At 39.5% G+C, this 16903-nt stretch overlaps 1 protein-coding gene across 1 annotated transcript in view; it reads right to left on the bottom strand.

Moving 5' to 3' along the window:
* Positions 1 to 2071: 2071 nt before the first annotated feature.
* Positions 2072 to 16903, bottom strand: part of thbs4a (thrombospondin 4a) — a 38866-nt gene continuing 24034 nt past the window's right edge. The window contains exons 12-23 of the mRNA XM_061906367.1: positions 14805 to 14912; positions 14574 to 14733; positions 8955 to 9073; positions 8818 to 8870; positions 5982 to 6066; positions 5805 to 5901; positions 5448 to 5626; positions 5330 to 5378; positions 2901 to 3097; positions 2665 to 2837; positions 2460 to 2599; positions 2072 to 2379 (exon numbers count right to left, since the gene is read on the bottom strand). Coding sequence (XP_061762351.1) covers positions 2330 to 2379; positions 2460 to 2599; positions 2665 to 2837; positions 2901 to 3097; positions 5330 to 5378; positions 5448 to 5626; positions 5805 to 5901; positions 5982 to 6066; positions 8818 to 8870; positions 8955 to 9073; positions 14574 to 14733; positions 14805 to 14912 — 1410 coding nt within the window. The 3' untranslated portion in view covers positions 2072 to 2329. The remainder of the gene's footprint in view (positions 2380 to 2459; positions 2600 to 2664; positions 2838 to 2900; positions 3098 to 5329; positions 5379 to 5447; positions 5627 to 5804; positions 5902 to 5981; positions 6067 to 8817; positions 8871 to 8954; positions 9074 to 14573; positions 14734 to 14804; positions 14913 to 16903) is intronic.

Raw genomic sequence — 16903 nt, 5'->3', positions numbered from 1 at the left:
TTAAAACACTTGTATCTCAAAACCTATTCAATTCAATCTGTACTTGGAAATTAAATCAATCAATCAAAGTTTATTTATATAGCCCTAAATCACAAGTGTCTCAAAGGGTTGCACAAACCACAACGACATCCTTGGTTCAGATCCCACATCAGGGCAAGGAAAAACTCAACTCAGTGGAATGACAATGAGAAACCTTGGAGAGGACTGTGGATGTGGGAGAATCCCCCCTCTAGGGCGACCGAGGTCTCAAGGTTGGCAAGTATGCAAAAAACCAACCACTTTCATGCGGTGTTGAACAGAAAGAAGGACTTTTTTTTCTCCTTTATTTGAAAATATGGATGTTATCATCATTACTGTCTGATTCCAATCAATGCAAGTCATCAGAATCAGGTAATACACCAACTAATATTCTTGTCTTCATGAAAGAAAGGAATCTATGTGTTAAAATGCTTGTATTACCATATAACACCTTTAACTTGTTAACAATAACTTATCTTTCATAAGTAAAGAAATATAAATTGTATATATGAATGAGGTAGATCCCCTCGACTTGGTCAATTGAAAAGTAGCTCGCCTGCAAAAAGAATAAGAGCCTCCCTGGTTTAGAGCAGTGTTTTTCAACCACTGTGCCGCGGCACACTAGTGTGCCGTGAGATACAGTCTGGTGTGCCGTGGGAGATTATCTAATTTCACCTAATTGGATTAAAAATATTTTTTGCACACAGGTAATTATAATCCACAATGTGCCGTTGTTGAGCCACTGTGCTGTCTCGAACTTGGCAGAGTAACCGTGATACTCTTCCATTATAGTAAGCGGTAGCAAGTATCACAATAAGCAGACGACAGTTGAAGGCAGTGTGATGGTAAAAAGCTAATGCTTAAACCAAAAATAAACAAAAGGCGATACAGCTTAGGGATGGCTAAGCAAAACAAAACTAAAACTGAACTGGCAACAAAGTAAACAAAAATAGAGTGCTGGACGACAGAAAAGACTTAAAGCATGACAATCAATAGTGTCCACACAAAGAAGGATAGCAACAACTTAAATATTCTTGATTGCTAAAAAAAAAAGCAGGTGTGGGGAATAGCACTCAGGAAAGAAATGATATGGCCTAAAAATATTGGGATATTAAAAAAAGGCCATATCGCCCAGCCCTATGTCTAATACTTGCAAGAACAACTTTTGTCACACCGCGGTGAGGGAAGTCTTGTCTTGGTTTTTCTGTCTTGTGATTTACGTGTTTTGTTTTGAAAAGCTACCCTCTTGTTTCAGATGACGGGCCCTTCCTCTTGTGTCACCAGTCTGACGTCATCCCCTATCCCTGATTGTTTCCACCTGTTTCCCATCATACCCACATCTTGTCCTGTGCCAGATTGTCTCGTCTATCGTGCCTTTCTAGCGTCCATGTCCATGTCCTTGAAAACCTTGTCTTGCTCCTTTTTCCCTGGTTCTCCCTTTTGGATCAAGCAGTCTTTTGCTGTAATTTTGAGTTTACTTTTTCCTCCTTTGAGCGCCCTTTGTTATCCTTCGTCTACCTAATTGGTGACTTTTTGTTTTTCCAAATTTCGTATTAATTGCCTCATTGATTGAGTGACTTTTTGTTTATTCCTAGTTAGTGTTTATATATAGATCGTTTGTGGGTTTTTTCCTCCTGTTGGCGCGCTTTTGGTTCATTCTTATTGTTATTCTATTTTTGTTAGTTTTTTTCTTAGATTAGTATAAGTCCTTTTTTATTTTTGGAGTGATTTTGATTTACTTATTTATCCTCGGAATAATTTTTCCGCGTATTATGATTCTTGCGAAATACGTTTTGCACTGGAGGTAAAAAGTTATTTCAAAATAAAAGCTTTATTTTTGAACTTCCTCTCTGCATCTGGGTCCTCTCCTTACGCCGAGTCGTAACAACTTTTTACTGTCAATATCGACTGCTGAGTTTCATTTTTAATGTTTTCTGCTGGCCGTGTGCCTCCACATTTTTTCAATGGAAAAAATGTGACTTGGCTTAAAAAAGGTTGAAAAACACTGGTTTAGACCATACATTGCATCCGTAAAGTATTCACTTTTCCCACATTTTGTTATGTTACAGCTTTATTTTTAAAATGAGAGAAATTAATTCGTGTCCTCACAATTCTACACACAATACCGCACAGAGACAATGTGAAAAGTTTCTTTTTTTGTGGGCACCCCTAGTTTACGTCATATAATGCTCCAATGATACACAGCTGCTGTGTTCAAATGTATAAACATTCTCAGGACTTGCTGATACACACTTTATTTGCCTGGTATATGATGCCCCAAGGGGGGGCTTTTTAGGAATGATGTCAGCCTTTAGTTGGCGTTTTGGGCCGTGAACAGCTGGTAGTCATCAGGAATGGTATCTGGAGGGTTGGAAGAGAGTATAAACACTACAGGATGTTGGTACAGTACTTCCTGTGCAACTATTAGGATCGATACTCGCCATTGCATCTGTACTTCAGATTGGACCAGATGATATTTTCCTGCGAGAAGCAGAAGACCCCCAGCCTGCCCCCCCTCATGCTGGTGTCGATGATAACGCCCGTGTCCGCCACCATGTCCGATCCCTCAAAGAAGCGAGCCCTGTTAAGAAAAGAGAAAATGGTTGGTTGGTGATGGCGTGGAAGTGTGCATGTGTGCTTCAATACCTGATGTACCCCACTTGAGGTCTATGCTGGAGAAACCAGCGGTAGGACACCTTGTCCTTCCAGCCCACATTCCTGGGGTCTTTCCAAAGGAGACGGACTTGCTCCGGAGTGTCTCCGGTGTGCCACAGGGAGTTCCTCAGATACTCGCCGGGTCCGGTTTTGGACTTGACCGCCTGATTGGGAGGGTCACGCCAAATAAGAGACAGAATAGACAAAGACAGGAAGAACCTGCGTACCTTCATCTGGATCCCTGGCTCAGCGACAGCTCGGAATGGCGCAGCCTGCCAGTAGGTCTGCTCCGTCTGTTTCCACATGACCACGTAGAAGGAAGACGAGTCTTGGTAACCGAAGATGAAGCCGGCGTAGTCGTCGTCCGTCACAGTGTTGACATGGAACGTTCCTTCAAAGTCCACGCCGCTAAAGGCTGTGTAGCCTACGGAGGAGAACATTTCTTTTCAAAGTGTGTTACCAAGTATGAAATGTTTGAGGCCTGCATTACTCCCCCTCCCAAAAATCATGTATTTTTTAGTTTACGCACCGTAACAAATACGTTTAATTTTCCTATATTATGATAATTTTCATATGTATATATACAGTGGGGCAAAAAAGTATTTAGTCAGCCACCGATTGTGCAAGTTCTCAAACTTAAAATGATGACAGAGGTCTGTAATTTTCATCATAGGTACACTTCAACTGTGAGAGACAGAATGTGAAAAAAAAATCCAGGAATTCACATTGTAGGAATTTTAAAGAATTTGTAAATTATGGTGGAAAATAAGTATTTGGTCAACCATTCAAAGCTCTCACTGATGGAAGGAGGTTTTGTCTCAAAATCTCACGATACATGGCCCCATTCATTCTTTCCTTAACACGGACCAATCGTCCTGTGCCCTTAGCAGAAAAACAGCCCCAAAGCATGATGTTTCCACCCCCATGCTTCACAGTAGGTATGGTGTTCTTGGGATGCAACTCAGTATTCTTCTTCCTCCAAACACGACGAGTTGAGTTTATACCAAAAAGTTCTATTTTGCTTTCATCTGACCACATGGCATTCTCCCAATCCTCTGCTGTATGATCCATGTATCCATTTTGATATAAACTCAACTCGCCGTGTACTGTATGTATACTTTTGACCCAGCAGATTTGGTCACATTTTTAGTAGACCCATAATGAATTCATGAATGTTTTTTGTGACCAACAAGTATGTGCTCCAATCACTATCACAAAAAAATAGGAGTTGTAGAAATTATTGGAAACTCAAGACAGCCATGACAAAATGTTCTTTACACGTGTATGTAATATTTTGATCGCGACTGTATATACATATTGCCAATTGTCTTTGGTTAAAAAGTCTTCTAGTATATTGTTCTGAGGAAATCCCGCCCACAAGATTGAAGTTGAGTTGTTACAAAAAAAATGTTGTAACCAAAAATATTTACCATCAAAAAAATGTTTGACAAAAAAAGCTCTCTAGCTCGAGATGGAAATCTTTGAGCACCTCAGACTCGATTACAATTAAGATTCAGGAGCTACAATTCGATTAAAAATAGATTATTGATACATCTTTAATGTATGTACAATGATGCAGTTTTGTATTTCTTATCATTCCACCAAAAAAACATTTATCACTTGCAACTTTTAAAAACAGTAATAAGAAACAGTTATATTTATTCCCATCACTTTCATTAAATTCATAAAAAATGTCTGCAAAACTGGAACATGAGTCCCCTAAAATAAAGGAGCTGGTCGGATCTCTCGGTAAGATGTTTTACTGCAGTCAGGCACATTTTAGAACCATCTGCATTACTTTATTCACAATAAATACATCGATTAGCGATTATTGATATTTGCTAATCGATTGTATAATCGTCCATGTCCAAATCACAATGCATCTAAAAATCGATTCTTTCCCCCACCTCTATTTGTTACCCCAAAAAATGTTTTGCAACAAAAACAGATTTGCCACCAGAAAAAAAATATTTGCCAAAAAAAAAATTGTAACCAAAAAATATGATTTGTAACAAAAAAGATTTGCAACCAAAAACCATTAATAGATTTGTACATAAAAAACAATTTGCAACAAAACAATGATATGTACGAAAATTTAAAAAAATTCTAACCCAAAAAGAATTGTGAAAAAAAGTTTTGCAGCCCAAAATATATCAACCAACGGATTTGCTATCAAAAAAAAAAAACGTTTTGCACCCAAAACAAGGTTTGCAACCCAAAAACATAATTTGTAACCAAAAATGCGATAAGTAAAAAAAAAACAATAATTATCCAATCAGAGATTTTATTTGCAAGTGCAACAAAAAAAACTGATTTCTAATTTAAAAAAAACAAGATTATTTGCAACCTGAAAAAGTTTTGCCACCAAAAATATTAAGCAACTAAAAAAAAAAAAGATTTGTTAATAAGAATAGTAACAAAAACAGGTTTGATACCAAAACAGTTTTGCCACCAAAAAACAATTTGGAGCAAAAAAAACCTTTGCAACCCAAAAACAAAAAAATATTTGCAACTAAAACTTTTTTTGTTGATAATACTTTTTTTAAACTGTATTTAAAATCCATTGTTTTGTTTGCAAATCAAAATGTTGGGGTTGTAAATCTTTTTGTTTTGCTTGGTGTAAAAAGACACAGGTGGCGTGAGATGTTCCACTCACCTACAGCCAGTCCGGGGTCAGAGTTCATGGTTTGGACTATTTCCATCCCCTGTGTGGACAAAACTGTTAACTTCATCTGATCCTTCCAGTTATGACGAGTCATGTTTTTATTGGTCACCTGGTTAAGAACCACCCAGTTGGGATCAATCTGAGACTCGCCCTCTGGATCCAGAACCACGGTCTGGTACGCTCTGAAGTCTGTCAGGGTGACCTCGGCGTTCTCTGGACAGTGGTCGATGATGTCGGTGACGTTGTCTTTGTCGAGGTCTCCTTGGCACGCGTCTCCTATTTTGTTGACTGAAACATCAACTTATCGGTCAGCAGGCTTTTTGTGGCTCCCCTTTGGTCTTTAACATTACCATATGGCCCCCCTTTAGTCTTAAATATTACCAGGATTTAATAGTGCTTGTGGAGCCAAACAACCGCAAAGAGTGTTTACGCCAGGGGCCGGCCTTGCATTCGACACTGTACTCACAATCGCTGTCCTTTTGGTCCAGGTTGGCGACCAATCGACAGTTGTCATCCGTGTCTTTAATGCCGTCGTTGTCGTCGTCGTCGTCACAGTCGTCTCCCTGACAACACCAAGTGACACTGTTAGGACACAGGTGCGCTTAGCTAGCTATTCTTAGGTGACAGAGAAAAAGTTGGACACCATGCCGTCCTTGTCCGTGTCCAGCTGGGAGGAGTTGATGATATCGGGACAGTTGTCTTTGGTGTTCTGATGGCCGTCACCATCACTGAAAAAGAGAAAAAAGTCTGAGTCACCTAAAAACTGTTCATTATTCTTCCATGAACAAATAAGTGTATATATGTTGACATTAATAGGGAACACATTTTATATTTTGTTCATTGCATTGCTCATAATATATAGAAAAACACATATATAAAAACATCTACATGTATATAAAAACATTTGTAATGGACAACTACAAAAATTGGACAAAACCACACCTGGCCAAATTATAAAGAAGTGTTCACACTTTTTTATTCATGTGAAACCATTTGTATACTTTTTTTTTTAAATCAAACTTATTGTCGCGATCCGTGGCTCGGATCATGTTTTTGTTATTTTTCTGTTAGTTTTGGACTCCCTTAGTTCCTGTTTGTGCACCTCTTGGGTTTGTTTTAGTTTCCATGGGGATTAATTGGGTTCACCTGCCTCTGGTTAGTGGTCGGCACTCTCACCTGTTGTCGACCACTATTCAGAGAGGTATTTATTCACCTCTCTCGCTACACTCGTCCTGGCTTCTTTGTTTGCTTCAAGTTACCGTTACGTGAGTATTCCCTGTCTTTGGTCTACGCTAAGTGAAGTCAGGGACTCAATGCGCTTTACATAGTGGAACCCAATATCTAAAGGCCTACTGAAACCCACTACTACCCCCCACGCAGTCTGATAGTTTATATATCAATGATGAAATATTAACATTGCAACACATGCCAATACGGCCAGTTTAGTTTACTAAATTACAATTTGAAAATTTCCCGCGGAGTTTCCTGTTGAAAACGTCGCGGAATAATGACGCGTGTTTGTGACGTTATTGTTTGGAGGGGACATATTAGCCCAGCACCATTTACGGCTAAAAGTCGTCTCTTTTCATTGCGCAATTACACAGTATTTTGGACATCTGTGTTTCTGAATCTTTTGCAATTTGTTCAATTAATAATGGAGATGTCAAAGAAGAATGCTGTTGGTGGAAAGCGGCGGATTGCAGCTGCCTTTAGCACCGAAACACAGCCGGTGTTTCTTTGGTTGCTGTGAAGCTTTAACACAGAGCGGTCAAGCGAACATGTTTCTCTACGTCAACCAGCGAGTTTTTGGATGGGAAAATTGTGATATTAAGTCGGCTCTTACCGGAGACTTCAGCGGATTATGCGACTTCCTCCTGCAGCTCAAAAAGGCAGCTGTGATCTTGGCTCTTGCATTGGCTTCTCTGAAAGACACTGGCGTTCACCGCAGCCATCCGACTTTCAGGTATGACTTTACAATCTCACTAAAACACTATTAAAACAATAAGCAGATAGGGGTTTTTCCAGAATTATCGTAGTAAATGTGTCCAATTACATCTGAAACGGAGCCCTCACACCGGTGACATCACGCACACATCGTCTGCTACTTCCGGTAAAGGCAATGCTTTTTTATTAGCGACCAAAAGTTGCAAACTTTATCGTCGATGTTCTCTAATAAATCCTTTCAGCAAAAATATGGCAATATCGCAAAATGATCAAGTGTGACACATAGAATTGACCTGCTATCCCTGTTTGAATAAGAAATCTCATTTCAGTAGGCCTTTAAGGGCAAGATCCTCCCAGAGTCTTTTATTCTTAAGTTGTCTGAACAAAGGCAGGTGATTAGAATTGAAGATGAGCAATTTATCCTATAGTGTGTGTGTACGTGCAGATAAGAAACAGGGTGAGATCATTGTGTTTATCTTCTTTTGCTCAAAACCAAGGCAGAAGCTAATAACTTCTAAGGGGTTCCATTTGGCCCAAATGAGGGAAAATATTCTCCTAACACCATAATATCAAAAAGCGTTAAAAACAAGCCTAAAATCACTACAGTGTCTATTTTGGGGGGATTTGTATCTGACAACATGATTTTTAAGTCCACAACTACAGTATGAAATAATTGTATTCAGTAGTAGAGGCCCCCTTTTAAATATTGTAAATTCTGAACTATAAGCTGCTTATTTTTTCCTACTCTTTGAGTCCTGCGGCTTTTAAGACTGGGTGGCTAATTTATGGATTTTTCTTTGCTGACGGCCATAATAAAAATAGTTACAAAAACAAAAGGTGGTTTATTATTTATACTATGGCACCATCTTTTAGACGTGTTTGCTCACTGCAGGTGTAGCAGTGTCCTTTCATTTCGTGCTGTCAACCGGGCACAGAGTGCCGTGTTCAGTCTGCTCCCCGTCCGTAGCGTTTCGACTCATCTGGGTTGGTAAGTTTCACAGTAAAACTAAAACTGTTTATACTTACTAAACTGTCACGTGTGATGTCTCTTGGGGGGCTTTCGTGCATGTTTGCATACAATGACACCAGCGTTGTTAGCATTAGCTAATATGCTAACATGTTTTCAAGTGTCCGTGTTAGTGTCGTTAACTTACAGTGGCATTCTGTTTGTATTGTTTCAGTTTCCCAAATTCAGTCAGTAAATTCACCAAAACGTCAAGGTGGAGTTATTGAGTCTGTTTAGCTAATTGGAGAGCTAGCTTCCAAAGCGAGTGGGTCCATGACGATGACTTCTGTTTTGTTTCGATCAGCCGTTTTACTGCTGTGTTACAGACACCGTTTCAAACAATTAAAGTATTTCAATAAAGATTTACAGAAACTTTCTGTGTAAAACACTCATTTTGCAATGAGTTGTATATATGTGGCAAATATATGGATTGTTATTTATTTTTTCTGTAAAATTTGGTGGGTGAGGCTAATATGTGCTCTATAGTCAGGAAAATGCGGTATGTTTTTTTTAAGAAAGCATTGCCTACGTGTCGATGTTGTCATCACAGGTATCTCCTACCAGGTCATCGTCCGAGTCAGACTGTGGACAGAAGGGGAAAAAAAAGTTTTCTGAGATTTTTAAGGCTACAATGAATGTTTATTTTTGAGAGGGAAAGCTTACTACCTGGTTAGGGTTGGCCATGTTAGGACAGCTGTCACAGGCATCTCCCACCCCGTCGTTGTCTTTGTCCCCCTGGGTCGGGTTGGGCACTCGTGGGCAGTTGTCAACATTATTCTTCAAATCTGATGGACGAGCACGTTTCAGTTCCAGACACTCCGCATATAGTCAAGTCGATAACCAACTGTCCGTGTGTTTTTAGGACAAAGTTCAAATAGTTTCCAGAGTCCGTCAAAGTCTGGCGAAAGTGGCACGGAAAAAATATTTGGAGAGAAGAGACAGACGTGAGCAAGCTGGGATCTCATGATCAGGCCTGGTCACTAGAACACAACATGCCTGGGAAACAAAGGTAGACTCCAGTGGAAAACACCACAAGCGTTTAAGGGAATTGTGGGAGGGAAGTAAAAACTACTCGGAATATTTGTTTTTGCCAAAAGTGGTGACGCCGTCGTTATTACTCGGAATGTACAGTAAATGACCAAAGGGGAGAGGCGAGAATTGGAAACAGACTGAGCAGTAGGATGTTTTTGAAGAGATAAAGCTTTGCCAAGACATGGACAAACAACTCCAATTCTCAGCAGAACAGGATGGAACTGGATTCTTGCGTATTTGAAATTCAGCATTTAGAGGTTAGTGGCAAACTTAATTAGGTCATCAATTAAAGGCCTACTGAAATTAGATTTTCTTATTCAAACGGGGATAGCAGGTCCATTCTATGTGTCATACTTGATCATTTCGCGATATTGCCATAATTTTGCTAAAAGGATTTAGTAGAGAACATCCACGATAAAGTTCTCAACTTTTGGTCGCTAATAAGAAAGCCTTGCCTGTACCGTAAGTAGCAGACGATGTGCGCGTGACGTCACGGGTTGTGGAACTTCTCACATCCTCACATTGTTTACAATCATGGCCACCAGCAGCGAGAGCGATTCGGACCAAGAAAGCGACAATTTCCCCATTAATTTAAGCGAGGATGAAAGATTTGTGGATGAGGAAAATGAGAATGAAGGACTAGAAAAAAGAAAAAAAAAGACGAGGGCAGTGGGAGCGATTCAGATGTTATGAGACACATTTACTAGGATAATTCTGGAAAATCCCTTATCTGCTTATTTTGTTACTAGTGTTTTAGTGAGATTATATGGTCGTACCTGAAAGTCGGAGGGGTATGGCCACGGGTGTGGTGTCCGCCAGTGTCTCCGTGGGGAGCCACGTTTCTCGACGAGGCAAGGCAGCCGGGCTGAGATTTTTTTTTTCCCCTCCTCCACGATGTAAGAATCCGACGGTCGGGGGCGGTTGGTGGGAGGAGGCAAGAGAGTTCGCAGCTGCAGTAGGCACTACGCAAGCTCTCCGCTCATAACTACAGTAAGAGCCTACTTATTGCCACCATTTTCTCACTGAAACCTGCCAGTAGAGAACCATGTTCGCTTGACCGCTCTGTTCCATAGTAAAGCTTCACCGTCAGCTTTCAGGAATGTAAACAAGGAAACACCGGCTGTGTTTGTGTGGCTAAAGGCGGCCGCAATACACCTCTTCCCACCTACATCTTTCTTCTTTGATGTCTCCATTAATAATTGAACACATTTCAAAAGATTCAGCAACACAGATGTCCATAATACTGTGTAATTATGCGATTAAAGCAGACGACTTATAGCTGGGATCGGTGCTTGATCAAAATGTCCGCTACAATCTGTCACGTCACACGCACGCCTCATCATACCGCCACGTTTTCAACAGGATACTTCGCGCGAAATTTAAAATTGCAATTTAGTAAACTAACCCGGTCGTATTGGCATGTGTTGCAATGTTAATATTTCATCATTGATATATAAACTATCAGATTGCGTGGTCGGTAGTAGTGGGTTTCAGTAGGCCTTGAAAGGAGCTGTTTGCAACGCGCTCCAAATTGCATTTTTTTCAACTAGAAAATATGAGCGACATAGCGAGTCTGGCGATGGAAGCCCTAAGCCAGGGGTGTCGGACTTGTTTTCATGGATGGCCATACCCTCAGTCATGACCGCCCTCAGAGGGCGCTTGTAACAGTGAATGTAAGAAAATAAAAGTATAATCGCCTCATTATTTTATTGCACAATTGCCTATGCCTTTGTTTATTTGATTTGTGTACGTACAAATTGATAGAAATTTTGCTTTGAAATTTTAAGTCAAGGTGACAAGCAGATATTTAAGTATTTTTTGTTATTTTTACCAACTATCAAAGGGTATATTAGTAATTAGGGGTGCTAAAAAATATTTATAGCACATCCGAATCCCGATTTATATTCATCTTGATAGTAAATAGATTAATAATTTTCAAAAATCTAATTTACTTACTTTTTTTGGGACAAATTAATAAAAAAACATTTTTTACGCCATCGCTATGCTAACTTGGTGCACTGCACGTATGTGTCATCCAAGGTTTTGTAATCTGTAAACTGTTTTGTCAAAGTTTTGTTGCAGCACTTGTGGAGTCCGCTTTTCCCTTTTCTGCAGGTGCACTCAGCGGCTCCACTGTGAGCGCGTCTGGAGACGCCCACACACGCGCTGCGCAGACCGCGCCCACACGCCGCCACAGCCGGCGACAATCTTCAATCAGCACAGCTGACGGGGATTACACACAACTAGATACAAGATTAAAAAAATAAAGAAATAAAATATTTGAAGTCACAATTTTTAGCACCCCTTCATCGCCGTTTAAGCCATTTGTACCGCTTGTAGTCTGTTAATTCGAGTGGAAGTGGTGGGCATTTCCCCATTTCATCTCCGGGACGGCTGAACTAGCTTCCGGGGTGGGCCGACATCGTCTTACAAGATGTACTTTCTCTTTGAAGGCCTACTGAAACCCACTACTACCGACCAAGCAGTCTGATAGTTTATATATCAATGATGAAATCCCAACATTGCAACACCTGCCTATACAGCCGGTTTAGTTTACTAAATTGCAATTTTAAATTTCCCGCGAGGTATCCTGTTGAAAACGTCGCGGAATGATGACGCGCGAGCGTGACGTCTCGGGTTGTAGCGGCCATTTTTTTCCAGCCCGATCCAAGCTATAAGTAGTCTGCTTTAATCGCATAATCACACAGTATTCTGGACATCTGTGTTGCTGAAGCTTTTGCAATTTGTTCAATTAATAATGGAGAACTCAAAGTAGAAAGATGGAGGTGGGAAGCAGTGCACTGCAGCTGCCTTTAGCAACACAAACACAGCCGGTGTTTCCTTGTTTAAAATTCCCGAAGGTGAAGCTTTACTATGAAACAGAGCAGTCAAGCGAACACGGATCCCGACCACATGTCAACCGGCAGGTTTCGGTGAGAAAATGGTGGTAATAAGTCGCCTCTTACCGTAGACATCAGCTGAGCTTGCGTCCTCCTGCAGCTGCGTGGCTTCCCTCAGAGACACTGGCGGTCACCACACCCGTGGCCCCACTCCTCCGACTTTCAGGTACTATATAATCTCAGTAAAACACTAGTAACACAATAGGCAGATAAGGGATTTTCCAGAATTATCCTAGTAAATGTGTCTAATAACATCTGAATCGCTCTCACTGCCCTCGCCTTTTTTTTCCCTTTTTTTTTCTAGTCCTTCACTCTCATTATCCTCATCCACGAATCTTTCATCCTCACTCACATTATGGGGAAATTGTCGTTTTCTCGGTCCGAATCCCTCTAATTGCTAGTGGCTATGATTGTAAACAATGTGATGATGTGAGGAGCCCTACAACGCGTGACATCAAACGCACTTCGTCTGCTACTTCCGGTACAGGCAAGGCTTTTTTATTAGCAACCAAAAGTTGAGAATTTTATCATCGATGTTCTCTACTAAATCCTTTCAGCAAAAATATGGCAATATCGCGAAATGATCAAGTATGACACATAGAATGGACCTGTTATCCCCGTTTGAATAAGAAAATCTCATTTCAGTAGGCCTTTAAATATCCTTTTTGAAAATGGTCTCGCACATATATATCTGCCACCTAATCAACGTTTTGCTCTCCTTCTTTGTGGGTTACAAAAGTGAGTATTAGTGATTTCTCTGCTCGCCCGGTACGGCTACGGTGCAACACTACCTGCTTTACTAAATTGAAATTGCAACTTGTCATTGGATACTCACTTTGGAATGACAAGTGAGTATCCAATCACAGTCTCGTTAACATCAGGCTCCCTATATTTGCTATCGCAGTTATCTATCAACTGTATGTGCACAGACGCCTGTATTGTTGATTCTGAAGGCCCCAAGCAGATTTGGTACACCATAGCAACATAAGCCTGCTGAATTCTGATTGGATAAAAACTGTAACCTAAAAACAACAGCACTGGAAGGAGCATAATATGACATAAAGAGGATATGAATACTTTTAGATATTTAGGGAAGGTAAATTGAAAATTAATTTAATCTTTAATTAGGATCATGATTTTTGGTTATGTTAGGCCAGCAGAGAAGGCCTTGCTGTACCTGACGGCACACCACTGGACAGATTACTCAATAATTACCTTACATTATGGTAAATGACTGCCAAATGCATTTTGACTAGCAAAAAATACTTGGTAAAACCATCTGGACGCTATGGGTCCTGTTGCAAATAGCCCCTTTAACCTTGTTTTTTTCCACATAAAACAAATTAATTCATTTGGTAATGTGTTGATGGTACAGTAGGACATGCATGTACCAGTTAAGGGGGATTGGACTTTTAAAAAATGGACATACTGTATTTATGGTCCTTTCAATAACGGTGAGAAACAAAGATCTAGCACAGGGGTGTCAAACGTGCGGCCCGCGGGCCGGATCAGGCCCACCAACTGGTTTTATCCGGCCCGCGGGATGAGTTTGCTAAGTATAAAATCGAGCCGAAATTTTTGAATGAAAGAAACTGCTTTTCTAAATGTGTCCACTAGATGTCACAATAGCAATTCTTTGTATCTTTGTAGATGATGCTACATATGTAAAAAATAAATGAACCACTTGATGTTAGTGCACCAGTCAAGGAAAATGAGCAAACTATATAAATAACATCCTTTTATTTGGTTTTGATATAATTTTTTTATTTTTATAGATTGAAAAAGAACATCAATGAGTTAAATGATGAACATTATCACGTAATTTATTCAGAAAGTATAAATAACGACAACTAAAGATAGAAAACCATTACTCGATTAACGTGGACCCCGACTTAAACAAGTTGAAAAACTTATTGGGGTGTTACCATTTAGTGGTCAATTGTACGGATGTTGTACTGTACTGCGTAATCTACTAATAAAAGTTTCAATCAATCAATCAATCAATACTACTAACCGCAACATGTAAGTGTAAAAAAAAAAAAAACATTATTATTTGTACATTTTTAGAATGTCTTTGTTCTATTTTTAAACAAAAAAAAAACAATCTGAAGTTGTCTTTACTTTTTAGTTATAGTGCTGTGATGTTACCAGTCAGGCCCACTTGGGAGTAGATTTTTCTCCATGTGGCCCCCGATCTAAAATCAGTTTGACACCCCTGATCTAGCGGTATTATCATTCTTATTTTTACCTTAACACGTGGGTTTTAAAAAGTCCTTTGGGATCCAGTTATTCAACCATCCAATTTCAATTGACTCCATTACAAAAATGACTCCCTGGAAGTACAGCCACTTACTGTCCCCGTCCATGTCGTCATCGCACTCGTCTCCCAGCCCGTCCTTGTCCGTGTCTCTCTGGAACGGGTTTACGACCGTCTTGCAGTTGTCACAGGCGTCGCCGTGGACGTCCTTGTCGCTATTCTTCTGGTCCACGTTAGGAACCAGCCAGCAGTTGTCCTGAAAGAGACGCAGCCCGGCTCAAACGCACCGCTGAGTAACGCTGGGTTGGGAAATTGTGTTGGCTGTACGTCTATGTTGATGATGCCATCGCTGTCGGCGTCGTCGTCGCAGGCGTCTCCCATTCCGTCCCTGTCGGCGTCCTCCTGGCCGGAATTTGGTACGAACACACAGTTGTCCTGAGGACAACATAGAAACAAAATTCAAATAAAAAGTTTTGCAGTCGTTGACTCAAAAGTGAGTACATCCTTTTTATTACATTGTTCAATAAAATAATAACAGATGAATATAAACATGTTTATCCCTGTACCTTCCCTGCTGGTGAGGAGTTATTCCGTTAGATGGCACGAGGAACAAAGGAGTTTTTGCACTGTGACATTCTGAAAGCAGGCATGTGATTTTTCCGTCTAAAGTCGGAATTCCTTCTTTTTTAATTTCGGGTGAAAGAAATAATTATCTTCTGTTTTTCCGTTTTTTTTCCGACCCATTAGTCAAGATTTGTTTACTTGCCGATTCATCTTTTGTAATCGAGACGTAGCTTATATTACGCCGTAGTTGATTAGTCGATATGTTCCTTGTGACCAATCAGGACATCTGTTATGAATGATGACGTTATTACCGCCATTTTCCAAATGTAAACAATGTCGGTTCTCGAGAGAAAGGACGCTTCACGAGTAAAAGAAATTGATAACCATGTCAAAAAATAAGTTGGAAAGGAAAATCACTGATACTGTTGGGAAAAAGGAAGTTACGCCTTTGTTCGGCAATTTTAGTCGGAAAATCGATCGTCCCTGAAAAGTTTCGTGCACGTGGTGTCATGATAATATTGACTATGGATCACGAGGTTTCAAGGCTTTGGAAGTACATGCGAAACGCCAAAAACATATGAAATAACTTGAAGCAAGGAAAACTAACTTTTTACTAGCTGGTACTTTTGGATGTCAACCGGAGGTGAGCAAACCTTGCGGACTTCATCCTTTTTTTACATTGACAACTGCCGTAGACATCGAGAGGAAAGATCCACCCAAACAACCCACTTCAGTTGCAGACAGGGTAGTTAATAATGAGGTAAGTTAAAAAATATTTGGTTGCGAAATACGCATGCTTGTTTTAACTTTAACCAATTATTGCTTTGCGAAATATAAATGTTATTTTCTAAAAATAAAAAGCCACGTGAAAATATATTATGAAATTACAGAAATTCAAAGAGTCGCATTATTGATTCCAGTTAACGATTTATTTGAAATAAATTTGCATATAATATTATTTTGTAATATTAAGTTCTTATGTAGTCTCTTGAAACAATATTGTCAGTGGTGTAACAATCTTGAAGGTAAATATTTTCACACTTGTTTCATGCAATATGTCAGTGTCCTCACAGTATTATTATTTCCTATGTTCAAATATGAGTAAACAATACTAAACATGTTTAATCATTTTCATAATTTTATATCTTATTTTGGCGAAAATAATGAAATATTTACATTTGGTATTTTGTTATATTGATAACTAAACTTGTAGGCAATTAGGCATATACATTAAAACTGTGAATTGTTATTAGTGGTTATGTATTTTAAAATAAATGCTACTTTCTGATAGCATATATCATGTAATAGTCTTAACTTTAAAATATATTTTGTATAATAATAAATCCTGGCAAACCTGTTACACCACTGATATTTTTGTTTACCCCATATATACAAAATCTGACTAATAGTAATGATAGAATGATTTCAAATATAAAAGGAAATTTAATTTTAGAGCAATCTGCTTATTACCAAAACCTAGGTAAATTTTGAGAATGACCCATATTGTGTATTTGAATGTGTTTGTCAATGATTGCATGATTGTTTTTCTTTAGTTAATGTTGTATCCAATTTTCCCGGACCCCCGGAAATATTTTCAGTCTTTTTGATTGTGGTCAAATCACATGCCTGTGAAAGCCATTTAAAAACTTTAAATTCAACTAATGTCAATAGATGATTTGTTTAACCATTGTCTTGAATTTCTGTGTGTATTGTGTTTAAATTGGTCTTATTAGCAGGGCTGTGCTTAGGGCCCACGATCCGTGGAGAGCCCAGTTTTGCGTGAAAAAGCTCATGTAAATTGTCAATAAATGACACTGAGCTTCATATGTAATTCTACCGCAAATATATTGCGAGCTCCTTCC

Source organism: Nerophis ophidion, linkage group LG07 (genome assembly GCF_033978795.1).
Source record: "Nerophis ophidion isolate RoL-2023_Sa linkage group LG07, RoL_Noph_v1.0, whole genome shotgun sequence".
Classification (NCBI taxonomy): Eukaryota; Metazoa; Chordata; class Actinopteri; order Syngnathiformes; family Syngnathidae; genus Nerophis; species Nerophis ophidion.
This window is presented reverse-complemented; position numbering and strand designations above follow the sequence as displayed.